This window comes from Pipra filicauda, unplaced genomic scaffold (assembly GCF_003945595.2).
Source record: "Pipra filicauda isolate LSUMZ 115617 unplaced genomic scaffold, ASM394559v2 scaffold167_size3244652_pilon, whole genome shotgun sequence".
Lineage (NCBI taxonomy): Eukaryota > Metazoa > Chordata > Aves > Passeriformes > Pipridae > Pipra > Pipra filicauda.
This window is the reverse complement of record NW_024104184.1, coordinates 1773783-1798894: the sequence shown is the minus strand read 5'-3', so window position 1 is coordinate 1798894 and position 25112 is coordinate 1773783. Positions and strand designations below refer to the sequence as shown.

The following is a 25112-nucleotide window of genomic DNA, read 5'->3' as shown; positions in this document are numbered from 1 at the left end:
TGGTGTTCCTCAGGGGTCGCTATTGGGTGCTGTGTAACACCTTTGTTGGTAATGTGGATTGAATGCACCCTCAGCAGGTTTGCAGATAACACCAAGCTGTGTGTGTGGTCAATTCACTGGAGGGAAGGGATAGCATCCAGAGGGACCTTGGCAGGCATGAGAGGTCAGCCTGTGTGAAGCTCATGGAGTTCAACAAGGCCAAGTGCAAAATCCTGCACATGGGTCAGGGCAATCACAAGCACAAATACAGGCTGGGTGGGGAATGGATTGAGAGTGGCACTGAGAGGGAAGCCTTGGGAGTGCTGGTGGCTGAGAAGCTCAACATGACCCCAGCGGTGTGTGCTGGCAGCCCAGAAAACCAGTTGTGTGCTGGGCTGCATCAAAACCTGTGTGGCCGGCAGGTTACCCCACCTGGATACTGTGTTCAGCTCTGAGGTCCCCAACATAAGAAGGACATGGAGCTGTTGGAGCAAGTCCAGAGGAGGCCACAAAGATGATCAGAGGGCTGGAGCACCTCCCTATTAGAACAGGTTAAATGATTTGGGGTTGTTCAGCCTGGAGAAGAGAAGGCTCTGGGGACACCTTACAACAGCCTTCAAGTATGATAGGGTGGGGGAAAATGGCTTTAAACTGAAAGAGGGTAGTTTTAGATTACATAGAAGGAAGAAATTCTTTACTGTAAAGGTGGAGAGGCACTGGAACAGGTTGCCCAGAGAAGTTGTAGATGCCCGATCCTTGGGAGTGCTCAAGGCCAAGTTGGATGGGGCTTTCAGCAACCTGGTCTAGTGGAAGGTGTCCCTGTCCATGGCAAGGGCGTTGGAACAAGATGATCTTGAAGGTCCCTTTCATCCAAAATCATTCTTATTCTTTAATGTTGCCTGTATGTTTATGACAAAACGTGACAATGAAAATGTGCTGCTTTGTAGTATCATTTAAAAAAAACTTTATTTAACATCAACATTAGTTATAACCTGAAAATAATATAAAAATCCTGAAATAATATGTTAGTTTCTCTGTTTATTAAATGTTTTCAGAGACTTCATTTATGGCACTGCTGTTTTCCTGATACCATAGTGATGTGTTTAAATGGATACACAGCAAAGCAAGTGCCAAGGTATTTATCCACATATTTAATTCATGTTCTTGTGTGGTGACAGCTTAATAATCAATGAATCAATTTGCTAAAAATTTTACTGAGCTTTTTTGATGTGAATTATCAAGTCAAGCTTTTTGGGTTTTGAAGAAATAATTTGTGTCTTATTACTGTGTGGTAGTACAGCCCTTGGAAGTGTGTGATGCTGGGTTTGAAAAGGGGCAGTCCTAGTGAACTAGCACATAATTGTGGAAATCTGAGCTCCAAAGTTAAATCACAAGGAGCACAAGGTCCTTGCACAATATCTGGTCTAGTTTTCAAATTATTGTGACTACAAGGCTTTCCCAGCTTTCTTGAGAATGTATTCTACAGTGAAATGGAACTCATTTTCCAGGCTGAAAAATTAAAAGAAGTAAACTATAGAGCCAATAAAAATCTCAAAATTTCATTTTAACTAACAAAATGCGTTTTAGGACTACAACTTCATGTAAGTTTAGTTTATTTTGTTGCATATTATAAAAATGGGAATAACAGAATGTTCTGGTTTCTGTATATTTTTATTCTTTTACAGATGTGTTGATGTCTTCAGAGACAACAATAATTATGTATGTATTTGTTATGGTACAGATGGTTTTGAAATCTGTAGATTTAATTTTTAATTAAAAAATAAATCAATCTTAGGGCATCTCATCAGATGTAGCTATTTTTCTGTTGCCAACACCTACTTTTCTTGCAAAAGCTGAATTATTTGCTTTCACTTTTTCTCTCAGTAGCACATAAATACTGTCACTGTAGCATTGTTTCTCCCTCATCTTTGACTTCTCGGACTGTCTATGGGATTTGCTGAAAGCCTGCATTTCCTTCATGCCTCGCTGCCTGCATGTTGCTGTGTATATGAATGTGTGTCTGTGTGCACTCTGCCTCCTCCGGTTCACAGCAGTCCTGACTCCTTAGGGAGTACACTCTTCCTGGAAGCACGTACTTGCAGCACCTTCCAGCAATTCACCTTTCTTTGGATGGAGCCAGATCCATCTGTGTGCAGATCCTGCCCTTTGAGGAACTGTGGGTATTCTACCCCAAGGTGTAAATCAGAGTTTGGGAGTGGACTTCAGATTTTCCTGATATGTTAAGGTTTGTTTTTTGGGAAATTTGGTGGCAGTGTTGCTTTCTAACCTTTCAGGTTCTTCGGCTGACTGTTACTAATGGCTTGCACCTCTGTTACCCTTTTTCCTTGTGAAAAGGCCTATGTGCTGCTGTTCTTCAATTTTTGTTTTTAGTAATAAAATCATCTTTTGATACTGACTTACTTGGTGAGAGAAATAGTAAAATATATCTCATGTATTTCATCATTAAAATATTACTGTTGCTGTTAAATTTCCAGAAATTAAAACGCATTTATTTTGAAAGCTATGCTCTATCTAGCTACTGTGTTGCCAGGGCTGTTTGTTTGTCTTCCAAATAATAGCTGTGCATTTGCTGGGCTCATCCCCTCTTCTCATTCCTCACAGCTGTCATGGCCTTTCACAGAGAGAAGACAAGAACCATTCTCCACAGACCTGACAACTCCCTCTTTTGTCAGAGTAATTTCTTCAAATTGTCAGTGAATGTTTGTCCTGCCTTCCTTGAGATTTTATGAGGTCTTATCAGTGTGAAGGTACATGAACATAATTGTATGATCTTGTGTCCATCTCATAAGATAAAAAAATCTGAAAAAATCATTCTACCTGTAATAATCCTGAACTAAGGTGAAAGTTTCCTGTGATGGAGGGAAATTAGAGGGGCTCCAAATTACTACTGTTATTATTTTTATTATTATTATTATGTTGTCCCAGTCTATCATTGTCCTGGTTAATGGAGAGTTAACTGTATTTCTTTCATTTGGGACATAAAAACATAAGTCTGACTAAAGCATATATTTTAGAGTGGCATTCGTTTAGATTTGATTTTGTTCTTGTTCTGATTAGGTCATTCTAATTAATAATCTGTGAAAGAAGACAAGCGAATGTTAATTTGCATAATATAGGAATATGATTGCAGTAAGCGTAATTCAAAGTTTTTCTGAAAGTTGGGAGACCTCTTAAAAACAGATATAATTGGAACTGAAAAGGTGGAGCATGTAGTGCCCATGATTCTCATCGGTTAAAACTTGGCCTGGGATTTTGAGGTATATGATTAAAAGACATGGGTAAATCAGGGATAACTCTTCTGAAAACACAAGAGTTAAATGGTATAAAATCATATGGTCTTTGGGAGTAGGTTCTCAGTATGTTCTTCAAATTCGGACTAGGTTTGACCCACTGGCCTCAGTGAGGTCCTTGAGAGTTTTAACATGGCTTTGCCCTCAACAGGATAGAAAGAAATGTATGATTTGGCTTTGACATTTGTTTCCTAACTTCACTTGGGGCATTTGCATCTTCCACACAAAGATGGCTCACTGTGGTGTGCATGTTTCTGTTTGTGTCTTTCCATTAAGATATTAACACATTCCTGTTGTGTAAACAGAGATGGCTTTTTGGGGCTACGGGCTGCCAAAATTGAGGGGTTTAAACATGTAATAGCAGAAATATGTGTGTGTGTGGTTTTTTGTTTGTTTATTTATTTATTTTGGGTTTTTCTTATTTTTTAGGGGGTTTAGCCCTTTGCCATATGAAGCAATTACAGTGGTTAATTGAAAGTGAGGCTTATGAAAGGTGTTCTGCTTTTTACTGATACTGAAGTTTAATCACTAATCTCCTGCCAGCCCTTGTCACTCAGAGCAGGCATTTTGGCTTTGTGTGTTTTGCTCTAAAAGAGCATTGCCTTGGGTTGCCATGAATGTGACAGGAGACTGAGCAGTCTCCTGTTGCCCTCTGTGCACTGCAGGGAATGTGGTGTGCTCACCATTGCTTGGCCACATGTGGGGTTTTGTGCACTCTGCTGAATAGCCTGGGGCTGTGTATTTGCTGTGGTTTGCAGACCTGCAGAGATCACCAGTTTGCAGGTCTGTTGTCAGAGAGTGCTCAGGCATGTCCTTAACAGCCCCTGATAAGCAGAGCCCCTTGTTGAATCCCAGGTTGACAGTCCCTGACTTTTTAGGAAGGCTGCATGTCTAATGTCTGCAATGTATTTGGCTTCTTATTCCAGGTGACATTAATGACACAAGAATCTCTGGCAGTTTCTGAAGCAAAAACACTTAAATTGGGAGTCTACAAAAAGGGACAGCTCGAGCTATCAGAACAAGTTAACCATCTAGAGGCTGCCCAGCTAGGGATCCTTTCTTAGCGTTGTCTTCTTAGTCTTGGTGCTCTGCAAACCATCCCATAGACTCCCATTTCCTCCTCTACTTAAAAAATTTTGCTGCTTTTATGGTTTGCTTTGCAGGACGGTTGTGGTGACTACCTAATGCTCAGAAAGTACAGCGGGAAAAAAGGAGCAATGGTTAGACAGTTGTTGAGTGATGGAAAAAATTCTAGTGTATGTTTCATGTACTTTGATGTTGTTTTTAAATCCTGTGTTTTTGGTGAATAGATGTATTAAAATACTTCAGCCTCTCTTGATCATTTGCAGATGATTTCTGTTTATTTACTTAATCTGTATTGCCCAAAATATTTTAAAAGCTATACCTTTGTACAGTCCTCTGAGCAAGGATTTTCAAACATGAATTTCAGTTACCAGCAGACAGAATTCTCTCTTATGTAGCGCTAACAATGAAACAACTGGAACATGGCACGTAAGGATCTATAGCTTGTGCAGTTTCAAGTGGTAATTAAATCAAGACTTCATCAGGATAGAAACCTCTGTAATTTCTCGCACACACACCCACCCCACCCCCAGATAATTTTCCTCTGTGAAGTTTGTAATAGATTTTGGTTGAGACTAAGTAGAACGTGAAGAGTCATATTTAATATTGGAGTGACACCTTACCTCTAAACAAGATCCTCTGTGCACAGCAGTACATTATTTGTTGTGGTGCAGCGCTCTTTCTGTTACTGTAAAAAATATTAAATGTCACTGGACATGTTCTGAATTTATCTACATGCCAGTTTACCCTTTATTGGGAAAAATCCTTGACTTTTGCAGTCATGAGGTTTTGCAATCCGTGGGTTTTGTTTCTCTTACATTTCGCATGAGTTAGTAGAGGGGTGTGTGTAACTGTAAGTTACTGTGTTTTTTTTCTAGCAAGTTGGGTTATTGAATCATTTTGAGCAACCAACCCTCAACACAATGTCACTATAACCTTTAAGATATTTTTTCTGTAGAGTGAACTTAGCCCATTCCTTAACTCAAGCCCATTCCTTTTCCAAGTTTCCCCCTGCTGGAAAACTGTGGAGATGTGAACTGGTGTGTGTCGACAGTGTTGCTAGTGGTATGTTATTGGGGATGGGGTAGCCCACTGATAAGGCTGCTTGGGTTTCACATTGTAGGAAGCAGTCCTTGGGCAGCCCCCAGAGCCCAAAGCCAGTTGCTTTCTGCTGTGCCTGCAGACAGACACTAAAAGTCCCAAGAACCTGCTTGTGGACATGGCTGAGAGGAGAGAAGAGGGGGAGTGGGAGTGTCGGGGAGCGGCTGAAGTAGCAGGGTGGGAAGCACAGTGCCTCAGCACCACTTCTTTTGCCTGGGCGTGGCTTGGGGCTTGAACCCAAGGATATAAATGCAATATTTCTGTTGCCTGTGAGTGGGGTTTCAAAGCTGCCTGATAATTCAGCCTGGATGCCAAGACTGTCTCTTGGCATCCCTGTCTCTCTGGGTACCACTTTCACTTGAGCCATGTGAATCAAGATAGTCATCGTGGTCCAAAACTAAGTCAGCCTAACTCAGAACTCTGTGGGGACTGTGGCTAAAAAAACGATGTCCAGGGACGATGATGATCACAGGCAGAATAAGTAGTGTTTCTTCCCTGGGAGTCTCTCTGCTGCTCTTGATGCTGTGTGGCTCCAGGAGGAGCGTTTGATAGCCCTCATTGAATATTTCTGCCATTGATTTATTCATTTGTTTCTGAGCCGAGGCTTTAACCTCCTGACACGTTTGAAAGATAATTTAGTATTTGTTTTAGGGGTCTGTAAAATGCTTCTTAGACTTTTTTTTGCCCACCTTACTATGCTTATCCTGCCAGACATTGTAGTGACCTGGTTGACCATGCATCTACTTTGTAGTGAAAACACCAGCTAAATTTCTGTGGGACTGATGACTCTCTGAGACCTTCTTGTATGCTAACTCTCTCATCTTTACAACAAAAGAGTATTGTGATCTGCTACCAGAAAAATAGAGAGTAATTCAATGTGCTCCATAAAAAGTAACTGTGTGTGCTGCTTTTAAATCTCCCAATAACACATTTGGATGACCTCCATGAAATCCCAGTCTGAGCAGGAAGGCTTTGTCTGGTTGCTGCTGAAACACTGATTATTCACATGAGCTCAAAAATGGTTGCTAATCAAGGTTCTGACATTCTTGCTTTTTTTTTTTCCTAACAGTAAATAATTTGTAAAATCTATTGTACAATAAATTAAGCTCTCTGCAGCCAAATAGAATAGTGAATTTAGAATTATGGAGCTGGAAAAGAACTTTCTTCTTTGACATTCCCAGTAACTTGTTTCAAATTATGTTAGTTTTGTGCTAGATGTTCTTTATTTTTAATAGTCTATTTTTTTCCTTGGTTTTGGTTGGTTGCTTGGTTGATTTTTGGTTTGTTTTGGGATTTTTTTGTAAAATGTGCTGAGGTAGCTGTCTAGAGGAGTTAAATCTTCATATCTACAGATTAGGTACAGAACTGACAGCCAAAGCCCTCCCTGAGTTTGAGGAAAGCTTTTGAATGGGAGCAGAACACGATTTTATTCTTTCTTGTTAGAAATATGTCAGATTCCAGTTTTGGGTTTTTTTATATGAGCACATCTGCTAAGACCTGCTGCAAATTTACATGCTTGAGGAAACAACTCAGCGATCTGATGGTGACAGTCATGACTGATGCCCTAAAATAAATTTGGCCTGTAACAGTAGTGACAAAATAAACAATTTTGAGGAATGAAACAGCCCCTGTATTACAAAACAGCAGTTGCATAAAATATGGTGTCTGCTTTAATTACTTTAATAAAAATGTGTCTATATTTTTTGTCTTTTTTACTTTAAAAAAATTGTTGGGGGGAATTGAATTCATGTTTAAAAATAACATTGCTGGTTACATTACTCTCGTGTTCATCTGTATGCATGTTTGGGGGTTGTGATATCTTATTAACCAGAGATTTCCTTGCTCATGACTAGCACTCCAAACCTCTATAGTTGGGTTTCCCAGTGTATTTTTTGCCACTTGGACCTGTCACTACTGTATCTGTTTGCACAAACCGTCTGCAACTGTGGTTCAGAAATTGTAGCTTTCCTCTGTTTTTCATCCCCAGAGGAATAAGAAATCAGTTTGTGTCTCAGGCTGTTACTGCCTCTCCTGTTTTCTCAGCAATTTTTTTTCTCTTTATCTTGGCTTAGATGTTCAAGAAATGATGCATAACTGCCATGTAAAATTAAGTGGGATAAAATAAAAAAGTTTGATATTATTCCTGTTTCAATTCTGTGTAAACATGAAGAGCAATTTTTAAGGCTGAATATTAATAAGCACTGTAAAGGCATACATTTTTAATGTAGCTGCTGCCCACATTTGAAATTAGGTCATTCGGATTTCTTCTTGCTGTTTATCCCAGCAGTTAATATATCACATGAAAGTAGAGTTCTAGACCAGTGTTTTATACTAATTAGGAGAAGACCGAAGGTTGTATTTGGAAGGCAAAACATAAAACTTTATCTATTTTATCTCCAGTAGCTCTTGAAGAAGTTGGTAAACCTAAAAATGAAATAGATGCCAAGACATGTGCTTTAAGTTGCATTTTGCAGTGTATCCCAGTTGGAAACAAGACAGGAGTCTGATTACAACTGTTTGCAGCATACAGTTGGAGATGTGCCAGGATGGCACTATGAAACATTCGCACTGGGGTTTGGTGGGGGTTGGCATTGTTATTGACTTACCCAAGGAGTTCTAAAGGTTAGCCAAAGCAAAAGTCAGTCTTTTAGATGGGTTTGCAAATTAGTCTTTCTCTCTATAGGAGTATCATTGGTGCCATATTTCCAATAGCTTCATTTTGTAAAAGTAGAGTAGATTTTTCTAGATGTTTTTTTTTTTAATCCCTGCTTGCGTTATTGTTTGAAAGATGCCAGTTACTGTACACTCAACAAATAATAAAAAATACAGATCTGAATGTTTCACATCCAGTCAAGAACAGCAATAAGTAACAGTAACTCTTAGAAAGCTGAAAATGGTCTTGAAAGCTTACTAGTTACTATGTACCATCTCTTGCAAAGCTGCTTCAAAGTTTCTGTGTGAATTTAACGTGGGTTTCTCTAAAGATACAAAAATAACGGTTAACACTTTGAATGAAGTATAACTTTGTTATGTTTAAAGTGTGTTACACCACTACAAAAATAAACAAAATGTTGTATTTTTTTTTCAGCTCCAGCGATAAACCGATTCACCAGACGCGCGTCAGGTAAGTTGAATGGAATTTCATTTGTCTACATAATAGTTGAAACAATGCTGACAGTGATTGTCATGTAAAATGTAATATGACATTAGTCAGAGTTCTTTAAAGATGACTGACTTGAGTTAACCTCTAATTTATTATCTGCTTTACTAACAACTGTAGCCAAGGTTTCAGGTCACAGAACTTGCATGAACCCTTCTTGTTGCTGTGAAACTTACTAAAAACCTAAGTTGTTTTTTTCCTTTAGAGAAAATAATTTTAGTCCTAACAGAACTGAACTGAAAGCAAGACCTGAATGTAATCTGATGCAGGGTTACCTTACTTTATAGACAACCTGAAACTGCAATTTGGTGATCGCTATGCATGAAGAAATGTACAACTTTGCAAAAAATCTCACTGTTCTTCCGAACTGAGCTGGTTTGTGTACATGGTGCATTGCTCGGCAGAGCTGGCAGATGGGGTCTAGAAGTGCCATTGCTGTGGTGGTGGTGTGTTGTCCTAGGAGTGCACCTGCCCATCTTGGGGCTGATTGATGTTTTCTTCAAATTAAGTTGACTCTTGCTGGCTCAGAGGACTCTACCTTATTCCATTACATGTAACAGATACCTCCAAATTACATATAATTAAAAATTAAATTAATTAGTTAATTAAAAATTAATATTCTTGGCCTCTCCTTATTGTTCTACTGTGTCATATCCTGCAGGATCAGTATTTAGGCCTTTTTATCCTGAAGCATGAGGCCCAGAACCTGAATCTTGTTTGTTTAAAGTACTGTGAATCTGAAAATATGGGACAAAAGTCAGCACTAAATGAAATGAAACTCATGATAGACTCATAAGAGTTTGTTTTCAACTTCGGGTCATTTTTAAATAATAAATGTAATAAAGTTCATATTTGATAATGCAGTAAGTCTATCCAGACTTCTAATTTTGCTGGTTACAACCTCAGTCAGATAGTTCCTTGTCAATATAAAAATATTAATGGAAATCCTCAGGATTACTAAGGAACTGTGTAGAAAAATGGAAGTTTGCATTTGCAGGATTGGTGCATGATATGGTAAATCATAGAATCATGGAATGGTTTGGGTTGGAAGGGACATTCAAGATCATCTAGTTCCAACCCCTCTGCCATGGGCAGGGACACTTTCCACTAGACCAGGTTGTTCAAAGCCCCATCCAACCTTGCCTTGAACACTTCAGGGATGGGGCATCCACAACTTTTCTGGGCAACCTGTTCCAGTGCCTCACCACCCTCACGTATGTAGCACAAAGTAGGAAAATGTAATGAATTCCAAATATTCTCGGGCTTTAAGTAATGACAGTACTTTATGAGGTACTGTAGCTTGAAACGAAAGGAGTGGTTCGTTAACTATCGCTCAGTAACAGTGAGCAGGGCTCTGTGCAAATCACATTTCATGTTTTTAAGGAAAGTTCTACCGTGACTGATTGATAGCTGACTTTAATGAATGCAGCCCTAACAGATGTGTGCTAAGCTTTTGCACTTCAGTAGGAGAGTCTGATTGTTTGAAAAGCTAGTACATGCACAAAAAAGCCCTAGCCAGTTATTTTTAATGTTTCTTTAACGTTAAATTAACATTTCTTTTTGAAATGAAACTAAAAACGTTATAAGGCTGAAATTTCTGCACAATTATTGGGGAAATAATTTCTGCGGGCAATTATTATTTCATGTGTTTTGGTCTTGTTGTGGAGAGATAAAATAGTTATCTTATTCAGAATAATGAGTCAGGTTGTATGGTATTGTCCAGATGTAAATCATGTGAATACATTTCAAGCCGGAACAAGGTAATACTGCAGTCTACTGTATGTACTATTTTATTAAGTTGCTGGTAGCTTTAATAGTTAAAATAACTATTTTTCAAACAAGAAAGTCTGTGGAAGATGATAGTTCTTTCTTTTCTTCTTAAATGGTAAATGAGTACTGGAGAGGTACAATGCATTTAAGAAATGTGATTGATCAAATATGAAATTAAAAATATAAATCAGACTTATTGTGCTGATAATAAAAACATTTCACAGGGACGTTTGCAGTCCTAACCATATTTTTAGATAGTTTTTCTTCTAATTGCACAATTGTTTGGGTAGATTAAGGTAGTCAGGATACCTTGCAAGTGGAAAAGCTGGATAGTAGCTGTTGGGGTTTTTTTTTATGCTTGGTAGCTTCTGTAATCAAAGTTTCGGAAACGAGAGACAGACCAGATGAAAGGTAGGGTTTTTTTTCTCAAAAATGAATTTCTCTTAGTTTTAGGCTGTTTGGCTAAGAGATATTTTAAAATTTGAAATGTGCGAGATCGTTGATTTTTGCGCGTTTTTTAAGATTTGGTTTTGTTGAACATTACTCCAAGATGGTGATGGATATTTGGAGAGTTAGCTATAGCATGTGGTTTGATGTGCATCTGATCTAGTGATCCTGCAGACTGTTCTGAGAGTCTGTCACTTCAGGGTCCCTGCCCTTCTCACGCCGCTGCCCACTGGTTGTCTCTACTTCCCTGGCACAGACCTATTAGTTCTGCTGCCTGAGGGTGCATTGACTTTAATAAAACAGAAATACAAGAGGGGTTTTTGCATTGATTTGCATTGGGTTTCCGACTGTGGCTCCCAAATAACTGTATCTGAAAGAGGGGAAGTAGTGTCTGCCTTGAGCCAGTGATGGGATAGAGAAAGAGCTGAACTGCTGATACCAGCTGAGGCAAAACATCCAATGATATCTGCAGCAAAGGCTCCTAGACTATTCTGCTAAAAGCTGCTTTTTGAGCTCTTGCAATGATAAGCAGGGAGAAGCCAGATGACACATTTCCTCACAGAGAACAGTAATTCTCTACAGTGGATATCTTGATGTTTCTGTTATTCTTTGGGTAATGCCTAGTATTTTACTTGGTTGCATAAGATATAGTTATTTTTCCTAACTGAGCTGGAAATTAGGCAGCCAGAGTTTAATTGCTGAAGCACCCACTGAAAATAATACAGTAAGGCATTTATTATTTAACAGCTGTTCCTGTTAACATGCTGTGAATATATTAATGTACTGTCCTTGGTACGTAGAGAATAAAGGCATAAGTAAGCTAGGATCAATTAATTGTTTTTGAATTCTGATTATTAAAATCTGTTGAGCTGCCTAGTATAGTATCTCTTATGTGTGTTTATTCATGTCTATGTGTGTATATGCAGTGTGGGCTCTGTACATAAAATGCACATATACCATAGTGTTGATGACATAGCTACACATGGGCTAGTTAATAATGCATTTTGTTGTTCTAGCCTATGCACAGAGAAAATAAATATCATAGTCTTAAATAGAGGAGTTTAGCAAGAAAAGGAGATTAAAAAGACTTAGTACAGCTAGAATGAACAATGACACAGCTGTAAGTAGCTAATCCTCAATTTTTCCTTTAAAATCTGGTGGCAATGAGATGAAGAGAAGGGATAACAACTGTTGAGGCAATCAAGAGACTTGGATGGGGGAAAAAGCGGAACATGGAGGTAGAAGAAGCATGAAGTGGAAAAGAAAGCTGTGAATATGTTCATGAGGTGAAAAATTAGAAGAAATTCCTGAACAAGCTGAGGTGGCCAAGAGAGGGAGTTTCTGAATATAGACAGATACTTTCTTGCTGTGGATGAGATAAATTTTAATTTCCTTTAAACCATGACAGATAGATAAACAAGTAAATTATCTCATTAAATACTGGCAGGAGTTTAGACTAATGCAACAAAACCAGCATGGGTTTGCTGCATAATGAGCTTAAATTTATACTTGATAGATAATATTTACAGAGGCTATTTTATACCCATTTACTAGTATTATATACAAATTATAATTTTTTAATTAAGAAATAGATAAGTCTATAAAGTTACTTCAGTTAGGTATCTGCTTAAGCTTCTGACAGAGCAAAGAAGACCTAGCTAAGTTTGCAGTGAGTTAGCCTTCTTAACCTAAGACATGGTAGATAGACTCAAGGACATATTAACAACAGACATAACTTCCTCATTCCTCTCCCCAGTCAATATTGAACTTCAAAATACCGCGTTCAACCTGTGGAAAGGAAATAAATGAAGTTTTAAATATTGTTCTGTCAACCAAATGGGAAAGAGAAGTAGCTTTATTTATTTGCCACCTTCTCCACAAAGCTCTCTAAAGAAAAAGAGAAGCACAATATAAGTAAATGGATGCTTATATTATGCACCTACTGCGTCAGCCGTCAACCTAAGTGAGAAAGAGAGAGAATCTCATGTGACACTAGAGAAGATCTCAGTGCAACTTTTTTTTTTTTTTACTTTGAACCTTTTTTTTTTTTAATTTGCAATTTAAATTTAAAATTGGAAATATTTTTTGTCTTTCCACACACTGCAAGGAGCTGTCACTTTGAGGTAGATGGCTGATTAGCTGAAGAGGAAAGGCTGAGAAAGAAGGAGGCCGGTTTTTATGCCCTGTGAAAACAAAGTGTTTAATTCATTTAGCAGGTGCATAAATTAAAATTATTTTTCATGTACACTTAGGTACTGTGGTAATTTCTTATAAGAACAGAGCTACATTTTGTGGCTTGTCTCTCCCACCTCTTTTTATGGAAGTATGAAAGTTTCTCGAAGAACCAAAACTCATTTTACTTAACTCAACAAATGTTAGACTTACAAAACAGTTATAAGAAAACAAAGAAGATGCAACATTCTCTTTTTTCTCAATTGCTTGAGATGCCCAAAAGCCATGATAATAGAATTGTTTAAGACATATGGTAGTTAATTTGAATTTGTAAAGAAGTCATTTTAGTTCATATCTACTCAAGCCTTGCTATTATTTAAATATTTTCCAGCAAGAATTTCTACAGGTTAGAAATATTTTCTGTTAAACTCAGTCAGGAGAAAACACTTCATGGGAAACCTATGATTTTTTTCAGTTGTTTTGGAATTTTCAGAAATAAGTAAATCTTTTACTAGAAACACACTGATGAATTTCTAAGCCTCTTCCACCTAGTGGATGAGGGAAAGTCTATGGTGTTGTCTACCTAGAGTGTAAAACCTTTGATATGGTTTCCCACAATGTTCTCCTGGAGAAACTGAAAGCTCGTGCTTTGAATGGGTGTACTGTTTGTGGGGTAAAAAAATGTGGCTGGATGGCTTGGCCGGTGAATGGTGCTACATACAGCTGGTGACTGGTTACTAGTGGTATTCTCCAGGGCTTATGACTGGGGCTAGTCCTGTTTAATATATTTGTCAATTATCTGAATGAGGTCACGTGCACCCTCAGTCAGTTTGCACCAAATTGGGCAGGACTACTGATCTGCTGGAAGGCAGAAAGGCTCTGCAGAGGGATTTGGACAGGCTGGATTGATGGGCCGAGGCCAACTGTGTGAGGTTCAACAAGGTGAAATGCTGGGTCCTGCTCTTCAGTCAGAACAACCTCATGGAATGCTACAGGATGGGGACAGAGTAGAAAGCTGCTGAATGGGAAAGAACCTGGGAGTGCTGGTCGACAGCTGGCTGAACATGAGCCAGCAGTGTGTCCAGGTGGCCAAGCAGGCCAGTGGCATTGTGGCTTTTATCAAGAATAGCATGGCCAGCAGGACCAGGGAGGTGATTGTTCCCCTGTACTCGGCACTGGTGAAGCCGCACCTTGAATCCTGTGCTCACTTCTTGGTCCCTCACTACAAGAAAGATATTCAGGATCTGGAGAGTGTCCAGGGAAGGGTGACAGAGCTGGTGAAGAGTCTGGAGCACAAGTCTTATGAGGAGCGGATGAGGGAGCTGTGGCTGTTTAACTTGGAGAAAAGGAGTCTTAGGGGAGACCTTATCACTCTCTACACCTACCTGACAGGAGGTTGTATCCAGCTGGGGGGCAGTCTCTTCTCTCAAGTAACAAGCAACAGGTTAAGAGGAAACGGCCTCAAATTGAGCCAGGGAAAGTCTGGACTGGATATTGGGAAATATTTCTTTACCAAAATGGTTGTCAAAGCATTGAAAGAAGCTGCCCAGGGAAGTGGTTGATTCACCGTCTCCGGAGATATTTAAAAGACATGTAGATGTGGCATTAGGGACATGGTGTGATGGTGGACTTGGTCATCATAAAGGTCTTTTCTAAACTAAAATACTTCATACACAGAGTGAAACACTTCACACACAAGTTAGTGAGTACTTTACAGCATCATTGTGAATAGTGAGTACATCAGTGGTGGGCTGTCTTCAGGCCTCCAAGGCTTGTGACTGCACTGCTGGGAGCAGGACAGTGTCACTGCGTCAGAGACCGGACACACACCTGCACACTTCGTTACACACAGGTCATGTTACAGGATTACAGGTTACAGGGCTGTCCCTAAGGTGCGACTAGCCCATGGCCCTTCCTGCCCTAGTTGGCTGCACCCCTTCGGCTCTCCCCCGTGTCTGATGCACAGGGCTCATGCCTCTGCCTGCTGTACGGGTGCGTTGTGGCATCCCTTCAGATAGGAGGAGGGAGGATCTGCACAGCCCTCATAAAAGGGAAAATCTGGGAGAAAGTTTGCCAGAACAATTTATTCTTCATCTTTGTGTAAGGTGCCATTAGGAAGAAAGTGACAAAATAGAAGTTTTGGTCTTCATTATTCTGAACCATTGTGTGGACTGTGGATTAGTCATGCCCACAGTAGCATTTACATATATCACTGCTAGCTTTCAGTTTAATAATTTCCATAGAAAACGTGACAACCTACTTAAGAAACACTGTGAATTTTACTGCATTTAGACCATGGTAGTCCTGTTAGTGAGGGAATAGCTAATTGCTTTCTGAAATTACAAGTATGGAAGAACATAGGTGATATTGAGTACAATGGTTAAATATAAACTAGTATTTAGGAAGAGCAAATCAATACTGTTAGCCAAGAATAGAAGATGTCCCTAGGAACAATATTTCACTTGTGATTTTTCAGTCAACTCAGTTATATTGAGTTTTTCTTAAAAAGATTGGCACCCACTTTCCTGTGGCGTGTTAAAAATTGTCAGAGAAAGGCAGCTTACTGAAATGAAGTGCTATTCTCTTTTATACAGTAAGGCATAAAATGAGGTTGTACCAAAAATAATGATGAGACATGAAGTAACTGTAAATTCCCCTTGGAAATGCTCAGGTAGGATGCAGTGTTGTTGTAGAAGCATATCAAGTGATAGTGACAGAAGAAAGAATAATAAAGAACTTTTTTTGATGAACCAGTAATTCCAGTTCTTCAAGCAGAGTTACTGGTTCTGCTTTTTCTGAGTAACGAATAATCCTCAATTGAATTCAAATAATGCTGAATTCATCTTTGTTCTTTGTCACACACATGTAGTCAATCCAAAATTTAAAATGCCCAATACGTCACATTTTTTAAGTAAACAGGGACATAGCTGACTAGTATCTAATAAATTCAGTTAAATTCAGTTAGCACTCAGGCTGTCATTGTCACGGTAAGGAAAACCAGAAGAAAAAGTGCTGTTAGAATTTGAGGGTGTATCTACATTGCATGAACAGAGCACAGTGAAGAAGGGGCACCAAAGCTTATGGCAACACATCAGTGTGGCACGTTGTAGCTTACTGGAGGTTGGAGAAGCAGAATATCTTCCCTAAGTTCAGCCTGCTGAGGGGGATCGTAGGACTGTGCTGATGTCCACAGGGCTGCAGCCATTCACGGATGCAGACATGTATTGTGCATTGTTGTGTGAATGGACATGCCCTTTGTTTACTTCATACTCCCCTTGCAAGGCAGTCACCACTTCTGTTTCACGAAGCTTTCCTCTGCAGCCGTGCCTTTTCAGCCATGTTCTGTAATAGCAGCTGCCTCAATTGCTAATTGCTGAGAACAAGCTCCCGTCTTTATTTTTTGATCTTGCATAATTGCATTGTATAATCTGTACTCCCCAATCCTTATAGAGAATATTGTCTTTCCTCTTACACTTACCATCATTGTAATGCTCAAATCCTTTGCTGTATAACAATATGGTCATGGTGCACTGAGCTGTAGTACCTTATAGCCACTGGATCAGGGAGAATGCTGTGCTTCAGTCTAGTCCTGCTGAAAGCATGTGTTTTGTAGAATATCCTGAGTTGAAAGGGACCCACAAGGATCATCGAATCCAACTCTTAGCCATAGGACCATCCCCAAGAGTCACACCATGTGTCCTAGAGTGTCATCCAAACGCTTCTTGAACTCTGTCAGGCTTGGTGCTGTGACCACTTTCCTGGGGAGCCTGTTCCAGCACCCAACCACCCTCTGTATGAAGAACCTTTTTCTAATATCCAACCTAAACCTCCCCTGACACAACTTCAGGCCATTCCCTTGGGTTCTGTCACTGTTCACCGTGGAGAAGAGATCAGTGCCTGCTCCTCCTCTTCCTCTCTCATGGAAATTATAACTGCAGTGAGGTCTCCCCTCAGTCTCCTCTTCTCCAGGCTGAACAAACCAAGTGACCTCAGCCTCTCCTCATATGGCTTCTCCCTGTAAACCCTTCACCATCTCTGTAGCCCTTCTTTGGACAGTCCGTAATAGCTTTAGATCTTTCTTGTACTGAGATGCTCAAAACTGCCCACAGTTCTCAAGGTGAGGCTGCCCCAGTGCAGAGCAGAGCAGGACAATCCCCTCCCTCGCCCGTCTGGCGATGCTTTGCCTGATGCCCCCCAGGACACGGTCGGCCCTCCTGGCTGCCAGGGCCCTGCTGACTCTTTAATTCTTGAGTATGAAGAACTGATCTCAATTACTTGCTTCACAACACTTTTGGGTCTGTGGAAAGTTAGTGATAAAAGCTGTTTCCCACCCAATCCATAATCGAGTGATCCAGCTTCCTTTAGTTTCTCTTGCATAGCTTATTTGCTGTGCACTTCACAAGTTCTGTTGCAAATGGGACAGTCCCATAAACAAGTTTAATTTGTTCTGTCTAGTCTCCTTTTAAATTTTCTGACAATTTGAGAAAAGTTCCTGTAGAAAAATGATGCATTAATACAGGCTTAGGGATGCGTAGAGAGCTTGCATATTTACTTCCACTTCTCACCACTGATTTTGTTCAGAATATCTGATAAAATAACATCGTGATGTTATACTTGGAGTACTTGTTCCTGACCTGTTGTTACCCTGAGATTTGTTGGTTTTGATGCAGATCTGAAGAAGAGCTTGTGTGCTCAGAAGCTCTTCTGCCTCCTTCCTGTTTCAGTTGTTTAGGCTGTTCTAGTGACAGATTGTGCCTGTGGACCTTCTTCTTCTGCCAGTTGCATTGCATGTGTGCCATAACTCTTCCAGAGGTTGAATATGAATTTTTCAGAGCCCATTTATGGAGCTAAGCTACAGAAATAGGCAAACTGTTGCAAATTAATGTCATACCAGGTTTTAGATATGGCCATGCTTAAGCTGTTTTGTCATAACACTTTAACACTAAGCTTAATAAAAGAAGAAGAGATTTAGTAGGTGCATACTGTAAGGCAAAGTTTGAAGTGGTGGAGGAAGGGAGGAAAGAAGGCAAGAGAAGGGAGAGAGAGGTGATGGTAGGAATAAGTACCTAAGCCTTGTGCTCTGCAGTAGGTTGCTATAGAGAGGGTTCTCAATATTTGTCCCAAGGAGGTGACAGGGAATGAAGGAAATAAACAATAGTGATTGGCCTAATTTTCACATACACAAATATTTAGGCTATGCTTTGGGGCAAACTTTCTAACTAAGCACTTAATAAAGCAATAGACTAAACTGCTCAGGAATGTTGTGTAATCTCAGAAGTTTTAAGGAAAGGTAAGACCTTTTCTTGCAGGAATAGAGGTGTAGTTCATACTGCGGCAGTGCATAGATGATTTAGATAGATGGGTTAGCTGACTATTGAGGTTTCATCTGTGTTTCATTTCTGTGTTTGTTTAGATCTCCTTGCAATTTCTTGACTGCATTTTATAAACTAAAATGTACAGAGTAATTATTTTTAAATTGCACAAGCTGGAAAAGTTACATTGCAACCTCTTTAGAAAATAGGAGAGTTATAAATGTGTTTTGAGTTCATGAATTACTGTATATGCCCCTTTATGGGAAATTGTGGATTTTCCTGCTATTTTAGTATTATCTTTGGAAAGTATTCTGCATGTGTTTTTGTATCAATAAAATTAATCATTGTAGTTTTTTCAGCTACTTAGGCTTACCTTGTTTCAGATGTGTGAAAGTAAACCAGAGATTGGTATTGAGATATAAATCAAATTCATCTTAATGGACCGTTGCCCGCACAGCTGAGGAAGAACTAGCAAGGTATCAAGTAGTTAGACTGATGGACCAATTCCTTTAAACTCATTTTATGTGGATAACTTGTAAATAAGATGAGTATGGGAAAGTGCCACAGTAGAGCTTGTGTTTATATGCTAAGTCTTTCCTGCAGCCAGCAGTGTGGCCTCAGCCATACCACTGTTTGGGAACAGTCCTGTTTGGGACTGTGCCAGGGACCATGCTGGAGGCCTGACTCCTTCTGCTTTCTTGGGTACTCAGGTCAGCAGTCTCCTGCATGAGACTAGACAGAGGTCTGTCTAAGGAGGTCAAGTTTTTTTTTCCCCCTCTTAGTTCAGACAGACTAGTACTTAGAATGCTTTAATGCAGGATCTAATATTTCTTTCATGACCAAACAAGTGTGTTATAGACAAAGAGAAGATTGTCATCTTGCTATGTAACTAAGTAATAGTGAATAAATTCCAGAAATAACACATTTTTCAGAAAAACAGACTTTCTATCAAAAATAAGGCCAAATGTTCATACTAATAACAATAAATATGGCTGTTATTTATCTGCAAGCAGTAGTTTGCACATGTCAATGACTGTTGAATAAATCTAAGATTTCTTCATGGATGCTCTCAGGTTGCAGTAAGTGATATGAACTAGTTGATATAAAATACATTGTTCCCTGTTATTTGAATTTCTCTTCATTTTATAGCCAGGTTTTTCAGATTAATAGTTCCTCTCTGGTTTCTACCTAACATTGGATGCACAACAAATTCTTCCTGTGTTCAACCTGTAGGTCATACTATATTTTCTGTTTTAACTTGCTTCTGTTTTAATCTTCACTACTGATAACCTCAGAGATCCCAATAACAGCCCAGAATCTAAACATGGTCACATAAGCTAATAATCTTCCAATGCTTTTATCAGGATGCTCGTAACTCATGATTTTGAAACAAAATAATTGTTATTTTTTTGAGCGAGTGCGCATGCTCATTACTGAAAGAAAGATGACAGATTTTAACATTATTTTGGAGCTGGCGAGTATTGATAGTTATTATTTAAGAGTTCTGATCTTTCTTCTCTAAAATATTTCCGTATCTGCATCTGTGATAAGCTCCAGCTTGGTTGCTGTGCTATGTTGTTCTTCAACATTTGTGTTTAAGTGAAGGAGGTATGCTCCCTCCACTGTAAAGTGATAGAGCATGAATCTGTAGGCCGTAGTATCTGCTTACCAGTTTTCCTAAACAATTCCATTCCATCTGTGATTTCACATAGTTTGACTTTCGTGTTACAGAAGATTTCTTCTGAAGGATAAAAGATGAGTAAGATGAGACATGTTTTACATACTGAGTTGTTCAAAATGGAATAACAGTATTTGTGGAATGTTTTGCTTAGCAAGTTTTCTTGTAGAACACCATAATGCAAGTGGTTTGGCCTTTGACTTTCAAGTTTGGCTTAGTATTTGGCAAGTACTGCTTCTTTTAAATATTGTGGAAAGAAAGGGGGAAATTATATATTTAATTATCTTTGCTAAATACTATGTTGTTTAAAACACTAGATGCCATTTATGCACATTGTATAAAATTAACAGCAGTGTAATGTTTTGCTTACTAAAACGCTCCATGTCAGTTCTGGATGTTTCATAGGAAGCAATGCCTTGAGCTGCAGAGTGTACTTCTCAGTTGTTTAAACAAAATGTCCTTTGTCAAAGTGCAAGCCCAAGGCTTTCTTGCCTTCAAATGCTCACTATTTCCTGCACCCATCCTCCTGCTGCCACGTAATCCAATTCCACAGTGTCCTTGTTTCGTGGCTTTACCATATATCTCTGAGATCCTCTTCTCCAGTGTCTAGTTTAGAGGATATAGAAAGTCTGTAGCATGGTAAGAAATATAGGATAAAGGTTTCTGTAATCAGTATTTGTAGTGTTTCTTCAGTAGGTCCTATAAGTGCCTCCAAAGCCATTCATGCTTCTCTGTTGGACATCTTTACTAGCCAAGCATTGGTACTTCACAGTAATAGTTTTGTTGCTATCGTAGAACCATATTTGCTTTCTTCAACAGTAGGCAATGCCTGCTTTGGCATTTCGGATTTTCTTTCTTCTACGTAAATATGTGAAAAGTCTTTGCTCTTGAAAACTCACTGGAGATCTAATTTTTAAATCTAGTGTGTATGTATGCTCTTTCAAATTGAGTTCCTTAGAACTGCTAGGCAAGTCACTAATGCTGTATGTATTATACCGTTTTTATATGCAGTGTTTAGCACTTGTGGATCCTAGCTCATCACTCTTTGTGCATTAGTTTTATTTGGTTTACTGTTTATTTGGTTTACTGTTATATAGATATACTGTTATATATACTGTTATATAAAAGTAATGGAGATGGTTGAGTGACCATTGCATACAAACAGCTGAGGCAGAGCAGTGCATGAATAACTGCGTTTGTACTGTGCATAGCTGTGTTGCAGCAGCATGAAGTGACAGCAGAGCATTGCAGGGCATATTGCAGTAAGGGACTAAAGACATCTTTCTGCATGCACAACTTGTGCTCCCACTTGTCCATTTGATTATTAGCTTTCTGTTAAGGAATCTCCTTAATAGGTTTTGGACTCAAGATCTCTCTTCTGGTTCAATTTTTACATTGACTGAGTCAGGAAGAGTCTTGCTCCCACTCATGGTGCTTGATTACATGGCAAATGGAGAAGAATCTGGCCATTGTATGGCAGTGGTGTTCATGTGTGTGTAAAGCAGAGAATACGTAGCTTTCTAGTATAAAATTTGCAAGAAAATTGTTGAAGAACTAAGCATGAATTTGAAAGTCTCTCCTGAGTTTGTTTCAGAAATTTCTCTGAATAAATACTATAATTATTTTTCTTCCTTATAACTCTCTCACCCAAATTAAAACCCTTTTCTTCTTTAGAGTAAAATGAAACTTAAAAATAATAAAATTTTGTTGTATTAATGCAATGCATCTTTAAGGGTTTTGTTTTTAAGCTATAACAAGAAGGTGAATAATTCCTGTTCTTGTCCTAAATCACTGTTTTGTGTGAAAGTGAGAAAGATTGATTTCTGGTGTCTTTACAATTATTGTGAAGAATTATTACGAGCATGCCAGAATGAAAGATTGCTACATGCCACAATCCACTCATGAAGAAAATTGTATGTATTTATTACATAGAATAGGTAACAGAACTTCATGAGAAAATCAAGACAAATGAACTTGTCAGAGGAAATATTAAGTGGAAATGTTAAAGCCTTGTTTAGTTTTCTTGTTAAACGTGAGATTGCATGGTAACACTAACTCTTTTCCCTTTTTATATGCAAGGAAATAATAAAAATGTAGAGATTCAGTTTCAAATAACCAGTCACAGAAGAGGGACCCCCACATCAGCCTAATCTTAAAGCTTCAGGCAGCCTTTGAAACCATCTTTCACACTGAACATCAGCTATGCACTGCAACAAAATTGGGAGTTTATACCCTTAAAATTCCTGTGCGTGCAGTCTAGTAAGTGATGAGTGTATCTTATAAGGCACAAATTCAACACCTACTTATCATCCTTTATCTTCCCTGCTATCACAGTGTTTTGGAAATACAGCTTTAGATTGGAGCAGAACTGTGCTCTGTGAGCTAGGGACTTACAACACTGAAAGGGAGGAGTCCTAAACAATTACTTTCCACTCCCTCATATTTCTTGCCGCTGAGCAACGGGAAGAGACATCCTTGTTTCTTTTTCTCCTGTTAGCATTGGTTTGAGAACTACTTTCACACCTATTCTGATAGATCCAGAGCCAAGTACACCTACTCTTTTGTTCAATTTTTTGTCTGTCCCATCATAGTAATGTACTATGTATACTAATAACTCATCATACTAATATAAAAGATCATGCAGGGCACAGTTTCATTTTTTCAGACATTTTCTTTACTGAGAGGATAAACACTAATCTTATTCTTTATTTTAAATGAACCACCCAATTTGTGCTATCCATTTGGGAATAAGTTCCTGGGGAATGTCAGCCATCACCAAATTGGAATTTAGGCTCAAATAGATGAAGTCAAAGAATCAGCCATCAGCAGACAAAAATGTGTATATATTTATAAAAACCAGCAAAAATGTCTCCCTATGTAATCTTTACCTACTGTTCTATAGGATTTTTAGATGCATCACAGAATCAATCACATTTTCTCATGGTTAGTGGAAAGGAATGCTTCAAATGCAAGACAACTAAACAAGAAGAAAAGAAATACTTACGCCTACTGCGTGGCATAATTGCACTGAAAAAGATGAGATCCTGATCTAAAAGATCTTCCTAAGATGTGTTCCTGGGATCAGTTTGTCCATGAGTCATTACAGAGTAGAATCTAAATTGTCATTGTGGTTCAGTAGTACCCAACAACATTGATATGTTATTGCACGTTGGTGAAGACTGTACATTCTGCTAATTGAATTTTTTACCTGTACAAGTCAAACCATGTAGGAAGGACAACTATGGAGTGCCCCATATGCTTCATCCTAATATGTATGGGGCTTATTAGACCAACCCAGTTGGTTTCTTTCATATGCCATCCAGGAAACTGGTCTTCTGCAAGAATGAGGAAGGGAAAGTGGTACAATTCTTATGGATCTCAAGAAGCACAATCCATGTATAAAACATGGTGAGGAAAAATACTTAAAGGACTGTTGGAGAACTGTGATCATGCAGCTGTCACAGTAGCAAAGCAGAGACAGGGAGGAGTAACACAATGTGACAGTAGCTGATACACCAGGTTAATAAGGGCCTGTAAGAGAGGAGTAGGAAGCCTATGTTTGATGCAGTCAAAAAGAACACATTAAATGGGATTTCAAATTCTTTGTGGTACGCCTACCACCAAGTGCCCAGCAGCAGTGCTTGTTGGGTGTGAGACACCCTCATTGCCTGCACTGTGCACATTCCCATCTCTGCAGAGAACCTGGTCTTAAAAGGGAAAGAAGATTAAAATGCATGATGACATAAAAGCTGTGCTGCACAAAGGAGACAAAGACTGCCTGCAATTAGTGGCTGGTTTGCTGCGGTCTGACAGAGGTGTTAACCATGTATATTGCTATGCTAATACTCTGTGCTTGCTGATGGGTTCAGCTCATGGTATCCTCACACCCGACTCTGGGTGCCAGTTGCTTTTAACCTTCTGCACAGAACTTCACTGTATAATGGTCAAGAAACTGTAGATTTAAAGTAACAGGAAGTTCATTCCTGTGAATGCTCTGACCCCATATTACTGTCACCTGACAAAAACCAAAAAGCTGTGCTGACAAATTTACACATAAAGCACTTCATTGAATTCACAAGGACATTCAACTGGTCATGACATCCTGGAATGTATAAATGGTATCTTGATGTCTTGAATAAATAAAAAGTTAGAAATTAAATAATCTGTGTAATTACTCTAAGCGATTGTGAATGATGTGCCTGGAATGGGCTAAAATATTGGCCTCAAAGGGAAAAGAAAATAAAAAAAATTACTTTGTTTTAGATTTTCAGAATAGTGGCCTTCTGCCCATCTAGCATCAGAGCATACATGGAACAGAGAGGTCTTGGCCTGGGTTGATGGTCAGCCCATGGCAGTCTCTAAATACTATAGAATGTGTCTTTGGATGGAAGAGAGTGTACGGAGAAGAGAGAGGACTAATACGTGTGTGCATGCTCAAATGCATGTGCTCACACACAGCTTTTGCTTCTCTTCTATCTGTTTAATAGTAAATTATGCCATTTTTGTGGCTGTGTGTGCACACTTGTTTGCTTGTTTGAAATGCTTGGTTTGACTTGCATTTTTTTCTAGAGTGAATGTGCCAGCCTTAGATTCCCCAAAAAGTAAAACTTCATTAAGTTACAGAATGTTTTTATTCTATTAAACAGCTCTTTCCTCCTGTACTCAGCATTGGCGAGGCTGCACCAGTGTTCAGTTTTGGTCCCCTCACTACAAGAAGGACATTGAGGTGCTTGTCCAGAGAAAGTAAACAAAGCTGGTGGAAGAGTTGGAGCACCTGAGGGGACTAGGATTGTTTAGCCTGGAGAAAAGAAGGTTGTGGCACGGTGGGGGTTGGGCTCTTCTCCCAGGTAACAGGTGACAGGACAAGAGAAAATGGTCTCAAGTTGCAGTGGGAAGGTTTAGATTGGATATTAGGAAAAATTTCTTCACTGAAAGAGTGGTTAAGCATTGGAACAGCCTGCTCAGGGAAGTGGTGGAGTCACTATCCCTGGAAACGTTCAAAAAATGAGTAGACGTGGCACACTGTGATGTGTTTAGTGGGCATGGTGGAATTCGGTCAAAGGTTGGACTTAATGATCTTGGAGGTCTTTTCCAACCTT

The 25112-nt window shown here is 39.1% G+C and overlaps 1 protein-coding gene across 1 annotated transcript in view; it reads left to right on the top strand.

Moving 5' to 3' along the window:
• PRKAR2B (protein kinase cAMP-dependent type II regulatory subunit beta) overlaps positions 1-25112 on the top strand; it is an 85009-nt gene that overhangs the window by 22747 nt on the left and 37150 nt on the right. Inside the window, exon 2 of the mRNA XM_027731934.2 lies at positions 8563-8598. Within this exon, the coding sequence (XP_027587735.1) occupies positions 8563-8598 (36 nt within the window). The remainder of the gene's footprint in view (positions 1-8562; positions 8599-25112) is intronic.